At 49.7% G+C, this 22,733-nt stretch overlaps 2 protein-coding genes and 1 long non-coding RNA gene across 5 annotated transcripts in view; 2 read left to right on the top strand and 1 right to left on the bottom strand.

The window, feature by feature from the left end:
* The first annotated feature begins 1,143 nt into the window (after positions 1–1,143).
* On the top strand, positions 1,144–18,732 carry LOC125486972 (nuclear factor 7, ovary-like). 2 transcript variants are annotated; one of them, XM_048616655.1, is made up of 6 exons: positions 1,144–1,255; positions 9,020–9,115; positions 9,723–9,956; positions 11,550–11,572; positions 13,560–13,675; positions 16,801–18,732. In XM_048616655.1, the coding sequence occupies exons 2-6, from the start codon at positions 9,080–9,082 to the stop codon at positions 17,343–17,345; spliced, it is 954 nt and encodes a 317-aa protein (XP_048472612.1). In that variant the 5' UTR covers positions 1,144–1,255; positions 9,020–9,079; the 3' UTR covers positions 17,346–18,732. The 2 variants fall into 2 exon arrangements, with proteins under 2 accessions (XP_048472612.1, XP_048472611.1); XM_048616654.1 differs by having other exon boundaries at positions 1,146–1,614.
* On the bottom strand, positions 12,368–17,453 carry LOC125486974. The gene is made up of 2 exons (XR_007265540.1): positions 17,178–17,453; positions 12,368–13,641 (listed from the first exon to the last, which is right to left on the bottom strand). It is a non-coding gene; the product is annotated as an uncharacterized LOC125486974 (long non-coding RNA).
* A 3,315-nt stretch (positions 18,733–22,047) lies between the features above and the next one.
* The window catches only part of LOC109917491 (zinc-binding protein A33-like), a 12,820-nt gene continuing 12,134 nt past the window's right edge, over positions 22,048–22,733 (top strand). Inside the window, exon 1 of one of the 2 annotated variants that reach the window (XM_048616653.1) lies at positions 22,048–22,583. In XM_048616653.1, coding sequence (XP_048472610.1) covers positions 22,191–22,583 — 393 coding nt within the window. In that variant the 5' untranslated portion in view covers positions 22,048–22,190. The remainder of the gene's footprint in view (positions 22,584–22,733) is intronic. The other variant, XM_048616652.1, reaches the window with a different exon arrangement.

The raw sequence follows: 22,733 nt of genomic DNA, 5'->3' as shown, positions 1-22,733 counted from the left end.
CTTTCAAATCATATTCAGCTCTTCTCACTTCCTGATATAGTGTATAACCTTTGCATTTTCCTTCATCATATTCCATTTCCTCCTTCACTTACCCTGCAGACACACTGTACCTAGCTCCATACTTACTCATTTTTGTGCTATTTGCAAACTTGGTGACAGTACACTACTTTTCTCATCCAAGTCATAAATATATATTGTAAATAATTGTAGCCCTAGCACTGATTCCTGTGACACTCCACTAGTTACAGGTTTCCATCCTGAAAATGCACTCCTTATCTTCATAGAATCCCTACAGTGTGGAAGCAGTAGACCCTCCAGTTCACACCAACCATCACCCCCACCCCCAACCCTTTAACCCTGCATTTCCCTATGGCTGATCAAACTAACCTAACACATTTCTGGACACTAGGGACAATTTATTTTGGCCAATCTGCCTAACCTGCACACCTTTGGACTCTGGGAGGAAATAGGAGCACCCGAAGGAAACCCACACAGATACAGGGAGAATGTGCAAACTCCACACAGATAGTTGCCCGAGGGTGGAACTGAACCCAGGTCCCTAGCGCTGTGAGGCAGCAGTGCTAACCACTGACAACAGCAAAAACAAAGTTGCTGGAAACGCTCAGCAGGTCTGGCAGCATCTGTGGAGGAGAAAACAGAGTAAACGTTTCGGGTCCGGTGACCCTTCCTCAGAACTCTGTTTTCTCCTCCACAGATGCTGCCAGACCTGCTGAGCTTTTCCAGCAACTTTGTTTTTGTTCCTGATTTGCAGCATCCACAGTTCTTTTGGTTTTTATTTCGTGCTAACCACTGAGCCATCGTGCTATCCAAAAATAAATGTACCTCCTCAAAATTAAAGTCATACATTTCGATTTTCTCTTTATGAAGCCATGCTGACTCAGTTCTAAGATCATATCATTGGGTTCCTAAATGTTCTATATCCCAACTTTCATAATAGAGTCTGACATTTTCCCAATGACAGCTAATTTGTTTGATGGAAAAAAAAATGGCCTGCAGGCGACTGATGTGTGGAGGGTTCCACCTAATTCCAAGTTGTTGTCGTTGTCGGCTGGGCATTTCCATATATAGAATGCATTCATAAAACCCATCTGTGATCTATTTATAGGCATTTGACACAAGGAGGCAAGAAGCCTTTGAGGAGTTGTACGCTGGGTCGTTCAGCAGAGCAGAAATAACAAAACCTGCACAAAGATGGTGAAACCCGAGTGTGAGAGGTGACTATCCAGGGATTGAGGTGAGAGAGGCTCTTGTGTGTCGGATTACTGTGAACAACAAACAGTCAGGAGGTAGCTCTGGGGAGGCTGGCGTTATAAATACAAGACGACAAGCGTCCACTGACTGCTCTTGTAGCCTGCACAGCCTTCTCTCTCTCTCGCACACAAGAGGATGCCCCAGGCTGAACCAGATGCAGGCGGCGAGGAAGCCGGAGCTGCCCAGTGGTCAGAAGGCCAGAGGAAGGGTCGCTGTGAGGAGCACGGCGAGACGCTGAGGATGTACTGCACGGTGGACCGGCAGCCCCTGTGTGTGCTGTGCAGCGACACTCACAGAGATCACCACCTCAGCCCAGTCAGCGAGGCTGTTCGCCTCTACAAGGTAGGCTCCCCATTCCCTACTCAATCCTGCAACACCTTGGGAGGCCACTCGGCCCACTGCCTCCTTGCAACTCCACACGCTTCACTTCCCAGCTCTTGTGCGGTGTGCTACATTGCACGTACGTCTCATTTTTATTTTTATTTATTAATGCCAACAGGATATCATGCCCTCATCACATATGTAGACAACGAGATTCCCAAGAGGGGTCAACACCCTCCTTTTGAATCCACCACTAAGTCTCCTGGTCTGATCCCAAAGCACTCCAAACAAGGGCTGTGCATCTTCCTATCCACTCAATCCTCATCATTTTATATAGAGTCATCCAGCACAGTAACAGACCCTTCAATCCAACTCACCCATGGCAACCAGAAATCCTAAATTAATCTAGTCATGCCAGCATTAAGTCGCTAAACCCTTCCTATTCATGTACCCATCCAGATGCATTTAAATGTTGTAATTGTGCCAGCCTCATCTGGCAGCTCCTTTTATCCATGTATCACCCTCTGCTGAAAATTGTCCCTCAGATCCCTTTGAAATCTTTGCCTTCTTGCCTTAAACTTGCGCTCTCTAGCTTTGGGCTCCCCTTACCATGGGATTTCACTTCAACTATGTCTCCCCTCACTTTCCCCCGTTCCAAAGAGAACAACTGCAAGTTAATCTGTCAGAACGAAAATTGTCCAGTGTCTACAACCAGCCTCATAAATCTTATCAGCATTCTGTTACCAGCAACTGTTTCCCTCTGATAGGGCATTGATGGGAATGGGATATGTCATCATTCCAGGAATTTTCTTCAAAAGTGGATGTGAACACAGAACCCACCAATAAACAGTCTCAACCAGCATTGATCAATACACAAACCCGATGACCATCCCTCAGTATGCAGTCCCAATGACTGTCTCTCAATACACAGCCCCAATGACCATCCCACAGTATGCAGTCCCAAAGACCATCCCTCGGTACGCATCCCGATGACTATCTTTCAATACACAATCCCAATGACCAATTGCTTAATATCCAATCCCATTAAACATCCCTCGATATCCAATTCCACTGACTCAGAAATCCTGGCATATTCTCCTCTGTCCCATCCTGTTCATAGCTGTTGCTTTGGTTGTGTTTAACTTGGATGGCTCTGATCTGATTTAGATGACTGTTTCATGAGTCACCCAGTGCTTAACCAAACATTAACAGCCTGGCCAGCAGGATTGGTTACCTTGCCTTGGGTCCCCCGATGCGATATCCCAGTATCTTTGTTGTCCGTCTGAACACACTGGTTCAGTCCATCATTGGCGTATGAGGAGAGATTAACTAGGTTGGGATTGTTTTTGCTAGAGTTCAGACAAATTGGGGGGTGGGGGGGGAATCTCATACAGACTTATAAAATTCTAACAGGACTGGACAGGGTAGATGCAGGGAGGATGTTCCCAATGGTGGGTGTGTCCAGAACCAGGGATCACAGTATGAGGATTTGTGGTATATGAATTAGGTTGGAGATGAGGAGACATTTCTTCACTCAAAGAGTGGTGAACGTGTGGAATTCATTACCAGAGGAGGCAGTTGATGCCAAAACATTGAACGTATTCAAGAGGCAACTAGATATTGAATTGGGGCAAATGGGATCAAAGCTTACGGGGAGAAAGCAGGATTAGGCTATTGACTTGGATGTTCAGCCCTGATCGTGAAGAATGGTGGAGCAGGCTCAAATGGCTGAATGGCCTCCTCCTGCTCCTATTTTCTATGTTTCTATGCAGTTTTACTGGTGCTGTAGCACACAACATAAAATGATGGCTCCAGAAAGCAGGATCAGTATAGAAACAGCTAGGCCCCTTCCCCACTCCACACCATCCGTGTGAAGTTGCTCTGTGAAGATTATCTACAACTCTGAGCCCTAAACTGGCCCAAAACCGAGGTATGACAGCACTGTAACCTAGGGTCACTTACCCTGAGCCCCAAAGATGTAGAAAGACAACAGGGGTCCCAGATTCACAAACATGTGATTGACAAACATTTGTACTTACAACCATGATCCCATGTAGGGGCTTCATTTTATACAAACAATTCCTGTATTTACGAATTGCTGCTTAATTTTTGTCCTCAATTGTGTCCTGACTTGTGTACAGATCGACTGGTGAACAGACTCCAGAATGGAATCCATACACAATCCGGAGACAACCTGTACTTCTTCCTGATTCCTTCCCACATTCATCTATTGTCCCTTTTGAACCGTAATCTATTGCTTCACCATATCAATGCATATCATAGAGTCATAGAGTCATACAGCACTGAAACAGACTCTGAGGTCCAACTAGTCCATGCTAACCATGTTCCCAAACTAAACTAGTCTAACCTGCCTGTGCTTGACCCATATCTCTCTGAACCTTTCATTTCCATGTATTTATCCAAATGTCTTTTAAATATTGTAAATGTAACTTCCTCTGGGAGTTCATTCCACACACGAATCTTGCCCCTCATGTCATTTTAAAATCTCTCTCCTCTCTCTTTAAAACACGTGCCCCCTAGTTTTGAACTCCCCCAACCTAGGGAAAAGACTCTTGTCATTCACCTTATCTATGCCGCTCAAGATTTTATAAACCTCTGTAAGGTGACCCCTCAACCTCCTACGCTCCAGTGAGAAAAGTCCCAGCCCATTCAGTCTATTTGTATAACTGAGACCTTCCATTCCTGGCAACATCCTGGTAAATCTTTTCTGAACCCTCGCTGGCTTAATAATACCCTTCCCATAGTAGGATGACCAGAACTGCACACTGTACACCAGAAGAGGCCTCACCAAGGTTCTGTACAACCTCAACATGACGTCTCAACTCCCATGCTCAAATATTTCACAGCCAAAGAAGGACTCTTGGAAGTAATATTGTGTACTCTTATTATACGATTTGTCACAAAAAATATTGTGGTGGGATGGTGGTCTGCTGTAGTGTCCCTTGACCAGTAACTTATAGGAAACAACGCAGAGAATGCTGGAGAAACTCAGCAGGTCTGGCAGCATCAGTGGAGAGAGAAAAACAGAGTTAACGTTTGGGCTCCAGTGGGACACTTTTGAATTATAGTAATTGGGATTATATATTGTGGGGTTGGTCACCTTCTGCTCAGTTTTGCCTCTGTGTTCGTTTCAGATTTGCAGCATCCATAAGATTTTGCTTTTATTTTACTACAGTAATCTAGAGGCCGGGATGGGGTGGGGAGTGCACGGAGAGGGCATGGGTTCAAATCCCTGCACTGGAAACTGCTGTGCCTACCTGTCCTTGCCTACATGTGACTCCAGTCCCACAGCCATACGGGTGTCTCTGAGCTGCCTTCTGAAATGGCTTTGCAAGTTCTAGGTCAGTGAGGGATGGTTAGGTGTGAAACGTCAGCCTTGGCAGTGATACTTGCATGCAAAGGGGAGATGTGGCAGCCATTTAGTGCACAGTAAGCTGCCACAAACAACAATTAAGGAACGAGGGGCAGGAGCAGGCCATTCAGCCCTTCGAGTCTACCCCACCATTTAATACGATTCTGGCTGATCTCATAGAACATAGAATGGTACAGCACAGTACAGGCCCTTCAGCCCACAATGTTGTGCCGAACTTTTACCCTAATCCTAAGGTGTATCTAACTTCCACCCCTACCTTATACTATCATCCATATGCCTATCTAATAGCCGCTTAAATGCCCCTAATGAGGCCGACTCCACTACCCTCTCCGGCAATGCATTCTATGCCCCTACCACTCTCTGAGTAAAGAACCTACCTCTGACGTCTGTCCTATATCTACCTCCACTCACTTTAAAACTATGCCGCCTCGTAATAGCTACCTCCACCCTAGGAAAAAGTCTCTGGCTGTCCACTCTATCTATACCTCTGATCATTTTGTACACCTCTATCAAGTCACCTCTCATCCTTCGTCGTTCTAAAGAGAAAAGCCCTAGCTCTCTCAACCTTTCCTCGTAAGACCTTCCCTGCATTCCAGGCAACATCCTGGTAAATCTCCTCTGCACCTTTTCCAATGCTTCCACATCTTTCCTGAATTGGACACAATACTCCAGATGTGGCCAAACCAGGCTTTTGTATCATCTCGGCCTCAACTCCAGTTTCCTGTCTGATCCCCGCAACCCATCAACCCATTGCTGATTAAAAACCTATCCATCTCCTCCTTAAATTTACTCAATGTCCCAGCATCCGCTACACTCTGGGGTAGTGAATTCCACAGAACCACGACACTGAGAGAGACTAATTTGTCTTTATCTTGGTCTTAAATCTGAGACCACTTAAGCTAAAACAGTGAGCTCTCATTCTCAATTGCCCCAACACGGGGGGTAACATCTGCCCCACGTCTATTTTGTCAATGCCCTTCAATGTCCTCTATACCTCAAGCGTGGTCCTTTGAGGGTGACCACAAGAGAAGCTGGGCAGCAAGAGGAACACTGCAAGTGATTCACTCAGTTATAACAGGCAGATTCAATTCCGAGCAGCTGGATGACGGTGGAAAGGCGCTTGTCGAGGATGTGGTCAACTCCAGGCAAGTGGGGAGTATTCCATCACACTCATGTAGGTGAGAGATACAAGGAGGGGAAAAGTAACCAATGTCGCACTCACATCGGAGTTGCTAGTTACTTTGTAGAGAGCCATCTTGACAGCAAAAGCTGAAAGCCGGGTCAGTGTGGCTCCAACAGGAATTCCAGGGAAAGCGTGGGATGGGTTCAGCAGTCGGGATTGGCAATGCCTGCCCCTGTCACACCAGTTCCACTCCAGGTTTGTGCTGTTAGAATTTAGGTTGACACTCACCTACAGATGGTCGTCACGTTCAAACCCCACTCCAGAGCATCTTCAGGTGCAGAACTACTGTGATCTTGTACTTTTGAAGGCCTGGAATGCTGGACTTTTCATTTCTTTATTTTTCTATCTTTTTCCCCTGAGAATTTATACTCAAGAATCTGTACCTAGGTACCTTGGTACCTCAGGTGGTGCTGTAAGGGGCAACTTGTAAACCTTTCACTGGACTCATGCGACAATAAAGCTCGTTCAATTGTGCACCCACCCCTCCAGTACTGACAAAGTGATGGCACATCAAAGGTGCTGTTTTTGCGCATTATATAGAAAACTCTTGCAGGAGGATGCAGAATATCCTGGAATGACTATAAATTGTTACAGCAATGAAAGGAGGCCATTCGAACTGTGAAATCTTGCTTCAATGTTTAAGAGTTTGGTTAGATTGTGCTTGGAATATTGTGCGCAGTATTAGTCGACTTATCTCAGGAAAATGTCATTCCCATAGAGGGAGTGCAAAGAAAATTTTCCAGACTTGTTCTTGGGATAGCAGGACTGACCTACAGAAAGAGGCTGAGCAAAGTGAGTTAGTATTCTCTAGAGCTTTGAAGAAGAGGTAATTTGATTGAAACTTACAAAATACTTCCATAGGCCAGGGGGGTTACCATTGACCAGAGACTTAACAGACTCACTATATTGATACCGTGGCTACAAGAGCAGGTCAGAGGCTCAGAATACTGTGGCAAATAACTCACATCCTGACTCCCCAGTTTCTGTCCATCATCAACAAGGCACGAGTCAGGGGTGTGATGGAATACTCCCCACTTGCTTGGATGAGTGCAGCTCCAACAACACTCAAGAAGCTTGACACCATCCAGGACAAAGCAGCCCGCTTGATTGGCACCACATCCACTCCCTTCACCACAGACACTCAGTAGCAGCAGTGTGTGCTCTCTACAAGATGCACTGCAGAAATTCACCAAAGATCCTCAGACAGCACCTTCCAAACCCACAACCACTTCCATCTAGAAGGACAAGGGCATCAGATACATGGGAACACTACCCACCTTCAAGTTCCCCTCCAAGCCACTCACCATCCTGACCTAATACCATTTCTTTAGTGTTGCTAGGTCAAAATCCTGGAATTTCCTCCCTAACGGCAATGTGGGTCAACCCACAACAGGTGGACTACAGCAGATTAAGAAGGCAGCTCACCACCACCTTTTCAAGGGGCAACTAGGGATGGGCAATAAATGTTGGCCCAGGCAGTGACCCCCATGTTCCACTGGTGAATAAAAGAAATTGAAAGGGCTGTACAGGATAGACCCAGATAAGATGTTTACCTGGCTGGGGAGAAACAAGGGACAGAACTTAAAAATAAGAGGGATGCCACTTAGTTTGAGATGAGGAGAAATTATTTCACGTAAACAGTTTGAGGGCTGTGGAGGCTCAGTCTTTAAGTATGGTCAAGGTAGAGATTGAGAGATATCTGATTACCAGTGGAGTACAGGATTATGGAGTAGGTACAGAGCACTGAAGGGTTCAATCAGTCATGACCATTGAATGGTGACTCAGGCTCGATGGGCTGAATGGCCTACTCGTATTCCTGCATTCCATCAGGTCTGCACCAGCTGTCTGCCAAGTACCATTCCCTCCCTTTAACCCTGCCCAGTCTTTCTCCTCACCGCCCCCGCCCCACCCACTTTTGAATACTTTGACTGAACCTGCCTTTACCCCACTCTCAGGCAGTGCGTTCCAAACCTGAACCACAGAATTATTCTGAAGGGGAGCAGCAGAATCCATACTCCCTGTGATGTCTGTTTACCCTACAACCTGAACCGCTAAAAATAGACCATCAGGTCATTGTGGGTACTTCCTGTGCGCAAACATTACAGCAGTGATTACCCTTCAAAAGTCCCACATTGGCTTCTAAAGTACGTAGGGCTGTCCTAAGATAATAAAAATCACCACAGAAACACAAGTCAGTCATTCTGGATAGCGGGTCCTTCCTCAGTCTCAGTATGCAGACTCCCTCAACCCCCCAAATTTCCCACAGCGAGAATGTACATGATGCAGGGCAGCATGGTGGCTCAGTGGTTAGCACTGCTGCCTCACAGCGCCAGGGACCCGTGTTTGATTCCGCCCTCAGGCAACCATCCAGGTGGAGTTTGCACATTCTCCCCGTGTCTGTGTGGGTTTCTTCCAGTGCTCCTGTTTCCTCCTAGAGCCCATAGATGTGCAGGTTGGGTGGATTGGCCATGGGAAATCGCCCACAGTGTCCAGGGACATGCAGGCTTGGGTGAGGAGGGCAGCTCAGTGTGGTCTCCACTGTGACGCCAACCATGGTTGAATATCACGACAACAGTTCACTGCCAGGCGGTGACTAACACTGAAGGAAATCGAGGAAGACTCGAGATGAAGGGCTCTGGAAGAAACTTTATTCAACAACTCTCATTTAGATGCATATCCTTCAGTGTCATTGGGTCTAATTGTGGAACTGCCTCCCTAAACAGGTCTGTGTAGCAATTCACCACCACCTTCTCCAAGGCAATTAGGGATCGACTGTAAATATTGGCATGATAGCAGCATCCAAATGTTATTAGGCCTAACAAAAGGAACCTTTTTACTTGTGCTTACAGAATGAACTGAGATCCTCTCTAAACGCATTGAGGGAGAGAAAGAGAGTGTTCACTGAGATTATGTACAAACAACAACAGAAGATTTCAGCACTCACGGTATGTATTGAATAAAGTTTCCCCCAAATTAATATGCAATGAATTTTCATTTAATCAAACTAAAGCATCTTAGTGTTTGGCACAAAACGCATGCATCAAAAACACAGGACAGGGTCAGCACCGGGTTAGATACAGAGTAAAACTCCTTGTAAACCGTCCCTCATCAAACACTCCCGGGACAGGGACAGCACAGGGTTAGATAGAGAGTAAAGCTCCCTGTACACTGTCCCCATCAAACACTCCCAGGACAGGGACAGAACAGGGTTAGATAGAGAGTAATGCTTCCTCTACACTGTCCCAGGACAGGGACAGAACAGGATTAGATAGAGAGTAAAGCTCCCTGTACACTGTCCCCATCAAACAGTCCCAGGACAGGAACAGTGCAAGGTTAGATACAGAGTAAAGCTCCCTGTACACTGTCCCATTAAATAGACCCAGGACAGGGACAGCACGGGGTTAGATTGTTGTTTCCCAGGGTGAAAGGTTAGTGTCCGACCGATGACGATTCGATCTCAGAGGGAAACATTAAGCCCCTGTGGCACCGTGCCCCAATCCCCCTCTCCTGCAGCATCTCCATGGCTGATGCGAACACTGTTTCTTCCCAAAGGAGGCGATGGAGGGTCTGGCGCAGCACGTGTCAGAGGAGTTTGCAGGAATGCGCCGGTTCCTGGACCGGAGGGAGCGGGAGCTGAAGAAGGAGCTATCGGAGCATGCGGGCAATCTGCTGCAGCCCCTGGAGGACAATCTGCGTGCCATCCAGCGGGCACTCATCTCCATTCAGAGGGAAATCATCGCGTGCCAGGCCACTGCCAATCAACGTGATAGTCTGCAGTTCCTCCAGGTATGGGGCGGGATAGGGTACTGGGACTGGCATGTTCCCAAACCAGGGCAGTCAATCTGGAATGTGAGCCCCCAGGCAGCAGTGCCCGCTCCGGAATGGGCACCCGGACATGTCAGCCCTAGGCTTGGCTCCTGCAGAGATAGACTATTGTATCAAACCAGTCAGTGCAGCCTCAGCGTAAACTCGAAGGGCCTGACTACTGTCCCCAGGACAGAGCTCCTACATGCCTGGCAGGCAACTGAGCATCTAGATGCATGCCAGGATCTTTGATTGCCCACTTACCCCTGCCCCCAACCCCACTCCACCCCCGCCCGGGAGTTATGCCCCCATATGAAGAATGAGTACATTCAATCATAGAATCCCCTACAGTGTGGAAGCAGGCCGTTCAGCCCATCGAGTCCGCACTGACCCTCCAAAGAGCATCCCCAACCAGACCCACCCCTATCCTTGTATTTCCAATGGCTGACCCAGCTAGTCGACACATCCCTGGACACTATGGGACAAATTTAGCATGGCCAATCCACCCTAACCTGCTCATCATTGGGCTGTGGGAGGAAACCGGAGCACCCAGAGGAAATCCGCGCAGACACGGGGAGAACGTGCAAACTCCACACAGACAGTCGCCCGAGGCTGGAATCGAACCCAGGTCCCTGGTGCTGTGAGGCAGCAGGGCTAACCATTGAAGTGCCTGAAGGCGGCACGTGATACATCGGTTCAGGCCCATTCCTAGAGCTTCAATCGTAGGGTGTGCCACTTCCCTAATGAACACTCAAGCTTTCCTGTCAGGTGGAGGAGAACTGCCCTGGAATGTTTTGGCACCCCTCTGGTTTGTTTTTATTCATTCACGGGATGTGAACGGTTCTGCCTGGGCCATTATGTTACCCATCCCTAATTGTCCACAGGGCAGTTAAGAGCCAACCGCGTTGCGGCTCTGGAGTCAGGTAAGGATGGCAGTTGTCTTCCCTAAAGGCTATTAGTGAACCAGATGGGTTCCCCTTTGCGCCACCCCAGCATTATTAGACTCTCCTAATTCCAGATTTTTATTGAATTCAAATTCCACCAACTGGGATTCAAACCCGGGTGCCCAGGGCATCTCTGGATTAACAGCCCAGCGATAATACCACTAGGGCATCACCTCATGCCTGTTTACAGTTGTGCCCCAGGTCTGAATGTTTCAGAGCCCAGTTTGCCCCATTGGGCGCTGAATGTCAATTCCTATCGCACCCCACCATCCTCCCACAGCTGCCCGGGGAACGTGGCATTCAGTGGCTAATTTCCTCATTTCCACCCCTCCCCTCCTGCCCTCCAACACTGTGCTGCAATGGGATTTGTTTTTATTTGAATTTCTTTTCTCCAGATGGAGAAGCAGAAAGACAGAAACAGAGAGAAGTTGCCTTCACCTTGCGAGGCCCACACTCTGTCCTCACCTCCTAGGCCTCATCGCAGATGAAGCTTTGCTTGATTTTTTTTTCTGTTGATGCTTCCAGAGAAGGTGACTTCTCCACGCTTGAAGACCTCATAGTGACAGTGTTCTGTGCTGCTCATTGACATGTAAATTATGGAAGTTCTGATACATTGCCCTTCTCTTTGTAGGAAGCCAGCTGGTTCAGAGAGAGGTACGTAATGAACGAGAGAGATCTCATTGAAACACGCAGAATCTCTACGGAGTTCCATAATGTCTCCTCGTCATTTGTGGGGGGGATCTAGAACCAGGGGACACAGACTGTGACAGCACTGCTTGACAAGGTGATACCAGGACTTCAGGTTATGAGGCGGCTTTGTACAAATTAGGCCTGTTTTCTCACAAATTTAGCAGGTTAAGTGGTGATCTGATCAAAGTCTTCAAGCTATTAACAGGAAAAGACAGGGTGGATAAAGATAAACTATTTCCACTGGTTAGAAATTCTAGAACTAGGGGGCAAGGTCCGAGAATTAGGGTCAGACTGTTCAGGAGTGATGTTAGGAAACACTTCTACACACAGAGGATGAAAGATAGAGTCATAGTGTAGTACAGCATGGAAACAGACCCTTCGGCCAAGCTTGTCTATTCAGCCTCTCCCTGTAGCTCCAACGCAGGCAACATCCTTTTCTGTGCCCTTTCAAGTTTAACAACATCCTTCCAATAGCAAGGAGACCAGAACTGAACGCAGCATTCCAAAAGTAGCCTCACCAACGTTCTGTCCAGCTGCAACATGTTTGGAATTCCTTCCCACAAATGGCAGTGGAGGCTAGATCAGTTCTTAGTTTTAAATCTGAGTTGGATACATTTTTGTCAAGCAGAGGAGGTGGGCCAAAGGACGTGGAGTGAGGGCCTCGGATCAGCCACGATTTCACTGAATGGTAGAACACTGCTCGAGCGGCTGAATGGCCTCCCCCTTTCCTATGAATAAAGGGGCAGGAGAGGACTGAGATAAAGAGGAATTTCTTTACTCAGAGGCTGATGAATCTCAGGCATCGTTTGGCCCAGACAGAAGCTGAGGCAGAGATTGATGAGAAAGATAGATATTGAGGAGCCTGGGGATAAGGCAGGAGATTGGGGTTGAGCCCTCGGATCGTTGACATTATTCCCAGCAGGCTCGATGGGCCGAATTACATCCATCTGCTCTTGTTTCTCGTATGTCCCGACCTAACCAGCACACCGTCTCTTCATCACACTGCGGCGTCATAGCATTGTACCGGCCTTTCGGCCCATCGCACTCACCCTGCTGTCCGTGGGTGCTGAAAGCGGTAAGGCTGTCAGCCTGGCCCCCCACTTTGGTCCTGCTCAGGCCCTCAGATCATTTACAGGCCTCGTTCTGTCTCCATCATATGAGAAGTTTGGGGAGGGGAGGGCAGTACTGGTATGGTTTGGCAACTTGCATCGTCGGTGCCAGTGCTGGGCTGGCAGAGAGGATACCTCCTCTAGGGAACTGTCATGTGCCAAGCAGAAGTGCCATCCAATGGCACTCCCTCCCCCGACCTTTCTAACCCATCTCCTACGGGTCACCAGCCTGCACCCTCTCTCCTGCTTGTACAGGGGTGCTCCAGCCAGCTTCTTTCCACTAAAACACCAGGCGTGGTTCCGATTTCTCCCGACTCGTCACCTACCCTCCCACCGACTTCAGTCTCAGAAACCACCCTGTAGTTCCAGTGATGGCCACTGCACCGGGTGGCGCTCTTGAGCTAGGTTCCCCTCTACTCTATTTTTCAAACTGAAAGGAAAGCTGCCTGTGCTCTTTGAAAAAACAGAGGGTTTAGTTGGCCCTGCTTGGGGTACCGTAACGAAGGGAACACAACCAAATGGAAACTTGGAAAGAAAAATGGACAGAGACCCATTGGACCGAAGCGACATTCTCCGGGGTGATAACATGCCTCAGGCCCTGCGGTGCCGACCGGCCTCTGAAAGCTGATCTCCCTCGAGGGTAGGACACCCTCCCGGATGGGGGAACGCACTCCATCTCTGAATCTGTTAAGGCCAAACCCGGTAGGTAACTGGGGAAGGGTGTGGGGCAGGAGCTGGTGGAGGTAGGGGCCTCCGGTCCAGCCCGCTCTTTGACCTGCTGCATTTAGAAGCCGTCCCTAAGCTTTTGTCGCCACTGACGCCGTCTATCTCCCTGCACACAGGCCCCGCGAGGAGATTCACCACCCTTCCGTGCTCTCAGCAAAGCTGTGCCTGGGCCTTTTTAAAGGGCCCCTCCAATACCGCCTGTGGAAGGAGATGAAAGACTACATTAGCCCAGGTAAACTGCGACACGGCGCGCTCACACACACACACATACACACACACACACACACACACACACACACACACGGTGCGACCTGTGTCTGATTCCTAGCTGGTGAATTCTGGGACACGTACACAAATGGCCAAGAGGTGTTGGAACAATAGCCAGAGGAAGGAAACGGGAATCTGCCTCAGTGGCTGTAAACTTGACGTCAAATCCATCCGAGATAGTGGGAACTGCAGATGCTGGAGAATCTGAGATAACAAGGTGTAGAGCTGGATGAACACAGCAGGCCAAGCAGCATCAGAGGAGCAGGAAGGCTGACGTTTTGGGCCTAGACCCTTCTTCAGAAATGGGGGGGGAAGGGGGTTCTGAAATAAATAGGGAGAGAGGGGGAGGCAGATAGAAAATGGTAGGTTACGTGGAACAATCCCTCTTCCGTAGCTACACCGGCTCTAAATCCCACCTCTTCCTCCGTTACATTGATGACTGTATCGGCGCCGCCTCATGCTCCCACAAGGAGCTGGAACAGTTCATCCACTTCACCAACACGTTCCACCCCAACCTTAAGTTCACCTGGACCATCTCTGATACCTCTCTCTCCTTCCAGGACCTCTCTGTTTCCATCTCTGACAACCATCTGGAAATCGATATCCATTTCAAGCCCACCGACTCCCACAGCTACCTAGAATACACTTCCTCCCACCCACCTTCCTGCAAAAATGCCATCCCCTATTCCCAATTCCTTCGCCTCCGCCGCATCTGCTCCCAGGACGAAGCATTCCACTCCCGTACATCTCAGATGTCCTCGTTTTTCAAGGACCGCAACTTCCCCTCCTCAGTGGTCGAGAACACCCTCAACCGTGTCTCCCGCATTTCCCGCAACTCATCCCTCACACCCCCTCCCCGCAATAACAACCAAAACAGAATTCCCCTCGTCCTCAAGTACCACTCCACCAACCTCCAGATCCAACGCATCATCCTCCGACACTTCCGCCATCTGCAATCCGACCCCACCACCAAAGACATCTTTCCCTCCCCACCCTTATCTGCTTTCCGGAGGGACCACTCTCTCCGCTCCACACTCCTTGTCCGCTCCACACTCCCCTCCAGCCCCACCACACTCGGCACTTTTCCCTGCAACCGCAGGAAGTGCTACACCTGCCCCTACAGCTTCCCCCGCACCCCCATCCCAGGCCCCAAGAAGACTTTCAACATCAAGCAGATGTTCACCTGCACATCTGCTAATGTGGTATACTGTATCCACTGTTCCCATTGTGGCCTCCTCTACATCGGGGAAACCAAGCGGAGGCTTGGGGACCGCTTTGCAGAACACCTACGCTCGGTTCGCACTAAACAACTGCACCTCCCAGTCGCGAACCATTTCAAATCCCCTTCCCATTCCTCAGATGACATGTCCATCCTGGGCCTCCTGCAGTGCCACAACGATGCCACCCGAAGGTTGCAGGAACTGCAACTCATATTCCGCTTAGGAACCCTGCAGCCCAATGGTATCAATGTGGACTTCACAAGCTTCAAAATCTCCCTCCTCCACCGCATCCCAAAACCAGCCCAGCTTGTCCCCGCCTCCCTAACCTATTCCCTCCTCCCACCTCAAGCCCCAACCCCATCTCCTACCTACTAACCTCATCCCGCCCCCTTGACGTGTCCGTCCTCCCTGGACTGACCTATCTCCTCCCTACCTCCCCACCTACACTCACCTTTACTGGCTCCATTCCCGCCTCCTTGACCTGTCTGTCTCCCCTCCACCTATCTTCTCCTCTATCCGCCCTCCCCCTCTCTTCCTATTTATTTCAGAACCCCCTTCCCCTCCCCCATTTCTGAAGAAGGGTCTAGGCCTGAAACGTCAGCCTTCCTGCTCCTCTGATGCTGTTTGGCCTGCTGTGTTCATCCAGCTCTACAACTTGTTATCTCAGATTCTCCAGCATCTGCAGATTCCTACTATCTCTAAAACATCCTGTGCCTGGTTTCCATCACAGATGCTAACCCCTAGAATTTGCTAATCAGAAAGCACACTGCAGGAAAACCTCCTCAGCTTTTCAGGGAAAACTTTGCATTATGCTCCTTTCGCAATCGTGTGGAGAATCCTGAATCTCTGCAGCCAGTGAATTACTTTTTGAAATCGCTACAGCATCTTACACCCATCCACAGACAGCAACGTGCGCACAGAATTAGATTACCTGTTTTAATGATGGTGGCTGAGGGATAAATATTAGTCAGAACCCTGGGATGACTTCTCCTGCTCTGCTTTAAGCCAACAGGAGAGTTTCATTCCACCTAGAGAGAGAACTGGGGCCTTGGTTTGGGCCTTTACTGCACAGCCAGCTGAGAGTGCTACTAGAACCACCATTGTCAAATAATAGGAACAATGTGTCCCAGTGTCCCCAGCCTCCCTCTGCTTGATTAGTGGGGGCTCTCTTGGTTACTTCCACTGCAGGCCCATAGGAAGGTGGAAATCCTCAGAATTTGCATCCTGGCCCAGTCATACCAGCTGTGAAGTGTAGATAATCCATGGCAAATTTCAGGCTCATCATGGGCTTGTCAGACCCAGTGGGGGCCTGACAGACCGAGCAGGGGCCTATCAGAATCACCAGGGGCCTGTCAGACCAAGCAGGGGCCTATCAGAATCACCAAGGGCCTGTCAGACCGAGCAGGGGCCTGTCAGAATCACCAGGGGCCTGTCAGACCTAGCAGGGCCCTGTCAGAAACAGTAGGAGCCCTGTCAGACTGAGCAGGGTTAGGGTTCGATCCAGCAGGAGCCTGACAGAGTCTTCCTGCTTGTTGAACCCACGAGAGGCCCATCCACCACATTACAGCAGCCTGTCAGATGAACTGGAGGCCCCTGTGAAAAGTACCAGAGATCTGGTCAGAAACACCCAGGAAACACTGCGTACATGAAAATGGGTCTATACCTCTCACCCACAGAGAGAACAAAACCACAAATAAAAAAAGGGCACGGAGTCAATAGTAAAGCTTTCGGGTCAGGTTTTGAGTTTTGTTGGTTCCAGAGGGGCGACGAGGGTGGGTACAGAGGGCAGGGTATGACTTGTGGCCTGCTGCACTCTGACTGACTGTCTCATGGCCTCACCCTCTCTCCTCTCCTCTCCTGTCTGTGGCAGTGCCAGCACCACTGACCCTCGACCCGGACACCGCCAGCCCCTGGCTCATGCTGCTGGAGGACCTGACGGGTGCCGGACTGGGCGGCGCGCAGCGTGTGGTGGATGATGGCCCTCTCCGGTTCGATCACTCGCCCTGCGTGCTGGCCTCTGAGGGCTTCGCTGGGGGAAGGCGCTACTGGGAGGTGGCAGTGCGGCGCCAGGCTGAGTGGGCGATCGGGCTAACACAGGAGTCGGCACGGCGCAAGGGCGCCATCACCCTGTCACCACAGGATGGCTACTGGGCCATGTGGAGGAAGAAGGGCGACAACTACCGGGCCCTGACCTCGCCCCCAACCCGGCTAACCCCAAGCACCGAGCCCAGCAAGCTGGGCATCTACCTGGACTACGAGGCCGGGCAGGTATCCTTCTACGACGCCGAGCGGATGTCACACCTCTACACCTTCACTGACACGTTCACCGAGCGCCTGTACCCGTTCTTCAGCCCCGGCCTGAGCGACGGGCTCTGCAGTGCTGCCCTGGTGACCATCTGCCATCTCAGTCTCTGACCCGTCGGCCTCGCACGCTCTGCATGGACTCAGCTCTCTCCAGGCCTCAGGACTTCACAAAAAGCGGCCTAGTCACTGCGCTGTTTGTCCAGAGACCCCAGGTTTCAAATCCTGGATGGTGAAGTTTGAATTCATTCAAAAAAAAAATCTGGAATTAATGGTGGCTGTGAATCCATTGTCAGAAAAGCCCATCCGCTCCAACAATGCCCCTTTATGGGAGGAAATCTGCCATCCTTACCTGGTCAGGCCTACACGTGACTCCAGACCACAACAAAGACTCATTACTACCCTCTGGGCAATTAGGAATTGCCAATAAATGCTGGCCTAGCCAGTGACGCCCACATCCTGTGAACAAATTTTTAAAAATGTTCTTCACAGCCAGTGAAATGCATTTTTCTGATGTGTAGAACAGGTTGGGTTGGCCATGTTGTGCACAGCAGGATCCCACCTTTTGCTTTAAAAGATGAAGCCAGTTTAAGGGTTGTGAGAGCCACAATTGACATGCCATACGGGTGTCACATGTAACGATTAAAGAAGTACATTCTCTTGTCCCTGCTCCTGAGGTGGTGGCTTGATCTGGGACGAAGGAGAGACGTGAGAGAAGGGGAGACGTGCAGGACTGATTGAACCACCTCTGGCAGGCTGTGCCTCCCAGCTCCTCCCCCACCCCGGGCCCTCAAGCAGGCTCTGCCTCCCGATCCCCAGGCCCTCGCGTAATCCCCAAACAATTAAGGTGGCTGACTACTGTGATCTTCATGCCAGAAAATGACAGCACGGGATTAGATACAGAGTAAAGCTCCCTCTTCTCTTTTAAAGTGAAAGCAAAGCTCCCTCCCTGCTTTTAAACTGAAAGCCCAATAATAATTGATTAAGGCAGACGGTGGGGTTTGAAAGCCACGAGCAGGACTTGCTTTGTGCAACCTAGCAAGATGAGAGCTCAGAAAAATATCCAAGGCAGTACTATCTTGGTGAAGCTCTCTGTCAGTGAAAAAAAAATCAGGGTTTTGTCTGAGAGCAATTGCTGGCTTGCAGTTTGCAAGAATCCAGGACAGTGCAAATGAAGGAAATAGTGAAGGCAGACTGCCAGAGGGCATGCAGTCATTGAGACACTACATGATGGAGGGACTTTGATAGAGTTTCAAAGCCATATCATTAAAAGTGGAAAACCACAATCGTTTAAAAAGTTTTCATTTAATTCCTGGGGGTGGGGCAAGAACTGCTGATAAATCCATAGGATTTGCTGTTTGATGTGTTCTGTAGGATGCTCAACCATCACTTATTTGTATGTTACACATTTTTGCCTCATGTTAATTTAGGATGTTAGAATACAATCCACATCTATTATTGCACCAATTGTTTGAGGATAATATTTTATGTATGTTTGAAACAAGGCTTATTTGTAATAAAATCATTTTTGTTGTTGTTGACAGAAACCTGACTGAATTACTTTTCCAGCTGTCTTTGTAATTGGCATTATCACCAATTTAAAATCTGTAATGATGTGTGGATGAATGGGACTAGACAGGAATTGATGCATCCCTCCATAAAAAATAGGAACAGTGGTAGGCCCTTCAGCCCCGCAAGCTTGCTCTGCCAATCAATAGGATCACTGCTGATCTGACACTCCCCACTTTCCTGCCCTTTTCCCACTACCCTCAATTCCCCGAATGATCGCCAATCTATCTATCTCAGGCTTAAATATACGCAAGGACTCTGCCCCCACAGCTCTCTTGGGAAGGAGTTTCAAAAAACTCTCAGCCCTCAGAGAAGAAATTCCTCTTAAATTGGCACCCCTTTATTCTGAGACTATGTCCTCTGGTCCGAGACTCTCCCACAAGAGGAAACATCCTCTCAGTATTTACCCTGGGAAGCCCCTGAAGAATCCTACATGTTACAATGAAATTATCTCTCATTCTTCTAAACTCCAGTGAGTAGAGTCCCAACCTGTTCAGCCTTTGCTCACAAGGCAATCTCTCCTCCAGTGAACCTTCTCTGAACTGCCTCCAATGAATGATATCTTTCCTTAAATAATGGGACTAAAACCACTCATGGTACTCCAGATGTGGAATAACCAGCACCTTGTACTGTTGCAGTAAGACTTCCGTACATTCCACCCACTTGATATAAAAGCCAACAAGGTGGCTCTAGGGTGGCACAGTGGCTCAATGGTTAACACTGCTGCCACACAAGCGCCAGGCTACCCAGGTTCCATTCCGCTCTCGGGCAACTGTTTGAGTGGAGTTTGCACATTCTCCCCGTGTCTGCGTGGGTTTCCTCTGGGTGCTCCAGTTTCCTCCCACAGTCCAAAGATGTTCAGGGTAGGTGGACTGGCTGTGCTAAATCGCTCCGTAGTGTCCAGGAATGTGCAGGCGAGGTGGATTAGCCATGGGAAATGCAGGATTACAGGGACAGGGTGGGTTTGGGTGGAATGCTCTTTGGAGGGTCAATGGGCCGAATGGCTTGCTTGCACACTATAGGGATTCTATGAACATTCTGTCAGCCTTCCTGATTATCTGCTAAACCCGCGTGCTAGTTCCAGTTGGCTGAATAGGGGCCAAATGGAATGGGTTGTGTCTCAAGGGAACAGGAAAGAACGAGTCAGCACCCTTCCCTTTTAGTACACCCACATGACAGGCCATGAACACAGCGCCATGATAGAGTGCAAGTGCTCCTGGCTGGAACCCTCTGTCACATCCCCCAAGCAACATAACTGTAGCACAACCTCTCTGTGAAAAAGCTGAGAGTTGTGGGTGCGGATGACATGTGAAATACTGGAGCCCTATTCAGCCCCTTTATCCTGACACGCCAATTGATGGTGATGTTCTCTCGCTCTCTGCTGCCCATCTGAACATGGCATTTTCCTGTTTGACTCCACAGTGATGCACCCTGTGGTTGCACAGCTGCTCCTCACTACTGCTGCTCGGATATTCGGGGAGCGGTGCTTGTCCTAGAACAAGGTGAGAGGAGGAGTTGGGGTGCAGAGGTCAGGGCAGAAAAAAAAAGGTCGAATGACCCCTCATTAGGGAAGAGGTCAGGGTTCTGGGGAGGGAGAAGAGGTCACGGGAGGGCATAGGAGAGTCTTTTGGGGAGGAAGGTTGGAGTCAGGGAGAGTGAGGGGGACAAGTCAGGGTTGGGATTGGGGAGGGTTATAGGTCATCAGGTCACAGAATCCCTACAGTGTGGAAACAGGACAATCGGCCCCTTGAGTCCACACCGACCCTCCAAAGAGAATCCCACTCAGACCCATCACCCTACCTTATCCTATCCCTGCAACCCTGCATTTACCAAGGCCAGTTCACCCAACCTGCACATTTTTGGACAGTGGGGGGGAAACCGGAGCACCCAGAGGGAACCCACGCAGACGCAGGGAGAACATGCAAACTGCACACAGACAGTCGCCCGAAGGTGGAATCAAACCCAGGTTCCTGGTGCTGTGAGGCAGCAGTGCTAACCACTGAGCCACCGTGCAATTGGGGTTGTGGGGGTGAGGCTATACAGGAGTTTACAAACTAACATGCGCTCAGCCTGATTCCTTCTAAAGGGAAAGGTTCAGATAATCAGCTGACCTTTAATAATTCCTCCAATTTGGGAAGGACTGGCTAGGAGTCTCTGTCAGATCAGAAAAGATTCGTCTCTGGGCAAAATGTCTCTCTGAGGGGGCAACTGAGGTAGTTGGGATTTTAATCAAATTATCAAGGCCATGTTCAACCGAGTGTGGCATCAAAGAGCCCAAGTAAAAGTCAATGGGAACCCAGGGTAAACACTCCGCTGGTTGGAGTCATACCTGGCACATAGGATGACGGTTGTGGTTGTCAGAGGTCAGACATTTCAGCTTCAGGACATCTCTGCAGAGTTTGTCAGAGTATCTGATTTTCCACTCAACCTCTTCAGAGAGGTTGCTACATGCTCTGGAGTGGGTGGGTCTTGAACCCAGGTCTTTTGGCCCAGATGCAGGGCCACCACTGCTCAAGAGAGCCCTAGTTCATCAGGATACTGTCCTAGACCCAATCATCTTCAGCTGCTGGATCAAAGACCTTGCCTCATGGGCATCGCTAGCAATATCAACATTTATTTCCCTAGAATTGATTGTCATAGATTGACCATTTCAGAGGGAAGTTAAGAATCAACTGCACTTGCGGTAGGTCTGGAGTCACCTGCAGGCCAGACATAATTCAGGTCAGAGGCTAGGAATCCTGCAGTGAGTAACTGACTTCCCAAAGCCTGTCCACTCTCTACAAGACACAAGTCATGAGGGTGATGGAACACTCCCCACTCGCCTGGATGGGTGCAGACCCAAGAAGCTCAGTATCATCCAGGACAAAGCAGCCCATTTGATTAGCAACACATCCACAAACATCCATAGCCTCCACCACCAACACTCAGTAGCAGCAGTGTGTGTACCATCTACAACACCAACTTTCAAAGGCTCCTCCAGCAGCGCCTTCCAAATCCTCACTTACTGCAAACTGAAGGACAAGCAGAGCTGGTACATGAGAATACCACTCTCTGCAAGGTTTTTCCCTCTCTAAACCACTCACTATCCTGATTTGAAAATATATCACCCAAACAGCAAAGGCTACGTTCCATGAGTGAATTTAAGAAACATCAGTGTCTTCAGGTGTTTGGGATGATCCCACTAGGAGCAGGGGAATTGCTAAGTGGTCATTAACCATAGCACACAGGGATTGGCTGAGGGATCAAACAAGGAGTCAGGGAACACGCCCTCCACTTGGGCTGGGATTTGTAAAGGCTCCCGTTTCAGAGGGCCTCTGTTTGACTGTGTTGTTCCTGGGGGGGGTAGGGGTGGCTGGCAGTGTGCCAGGTAGGTGGGCACAGGGACCCACCATGGCTCTTGCCTGGGCTCATGTCAGTTTCACGGAGGAGTTGCTGTGTCCCATCTGTCTGGAGCTGTTCGTGGACCCGGTCATTTTGAGCTGTGGCCACAACTTCTGCCGTCAGTGCGTGCAGGAGTACTGGCAGCGCCAGGCCACGGGGCTGTGCTGCCCAGAGTGCCGGGAGGAGACGGGTCAGGAGGGACCCCTCCGCCCCAACCAGGTGGTGCAGGAGATGAGTGAGGAGGCTCGCTTGCTGGCCGGCCTGTACTGCCAGCTGCATGGCCTCCGCTACAAACTGTTCTGTGACACTGACCTGCAGCTGATCTGTGTAAGCTGCCGGGACAGCCCAGAGCACCAGCAGCACGAGGCCAGTCCTGTCCAGGAGGCTGCGCAATTCTACAAGGTACTGCTCCCCTCTCTGCCCCCTCCTTGACCCCCCTCTGCCCCCCCAATCCACTTCCCCCTACCCACTGTCTCCTTTCCCAACAACCACACCCCGTGCCCCTTCCACACCACACCACACCCCGCGCCCCTTCCACTCCACACCACACCA

This window comes from Rhincodon typus, chromosome 35 (genome assembly GCF_021869965.1).
Source record: "Rhincodon typus isolate 14 chromosome 35, sRhiTyp1.1, whole genome shotgun sequence".
Lineage (NCBI taxonomy): Eukaryota > Metazoa > Chordata > Chondrichthyes > Orectolobiformes > Rhincodontidae > Rhincodon > Rhincodon typus.
This window is presented reverse-complemented; position numbering and strand designations above follow the sequence as displayed.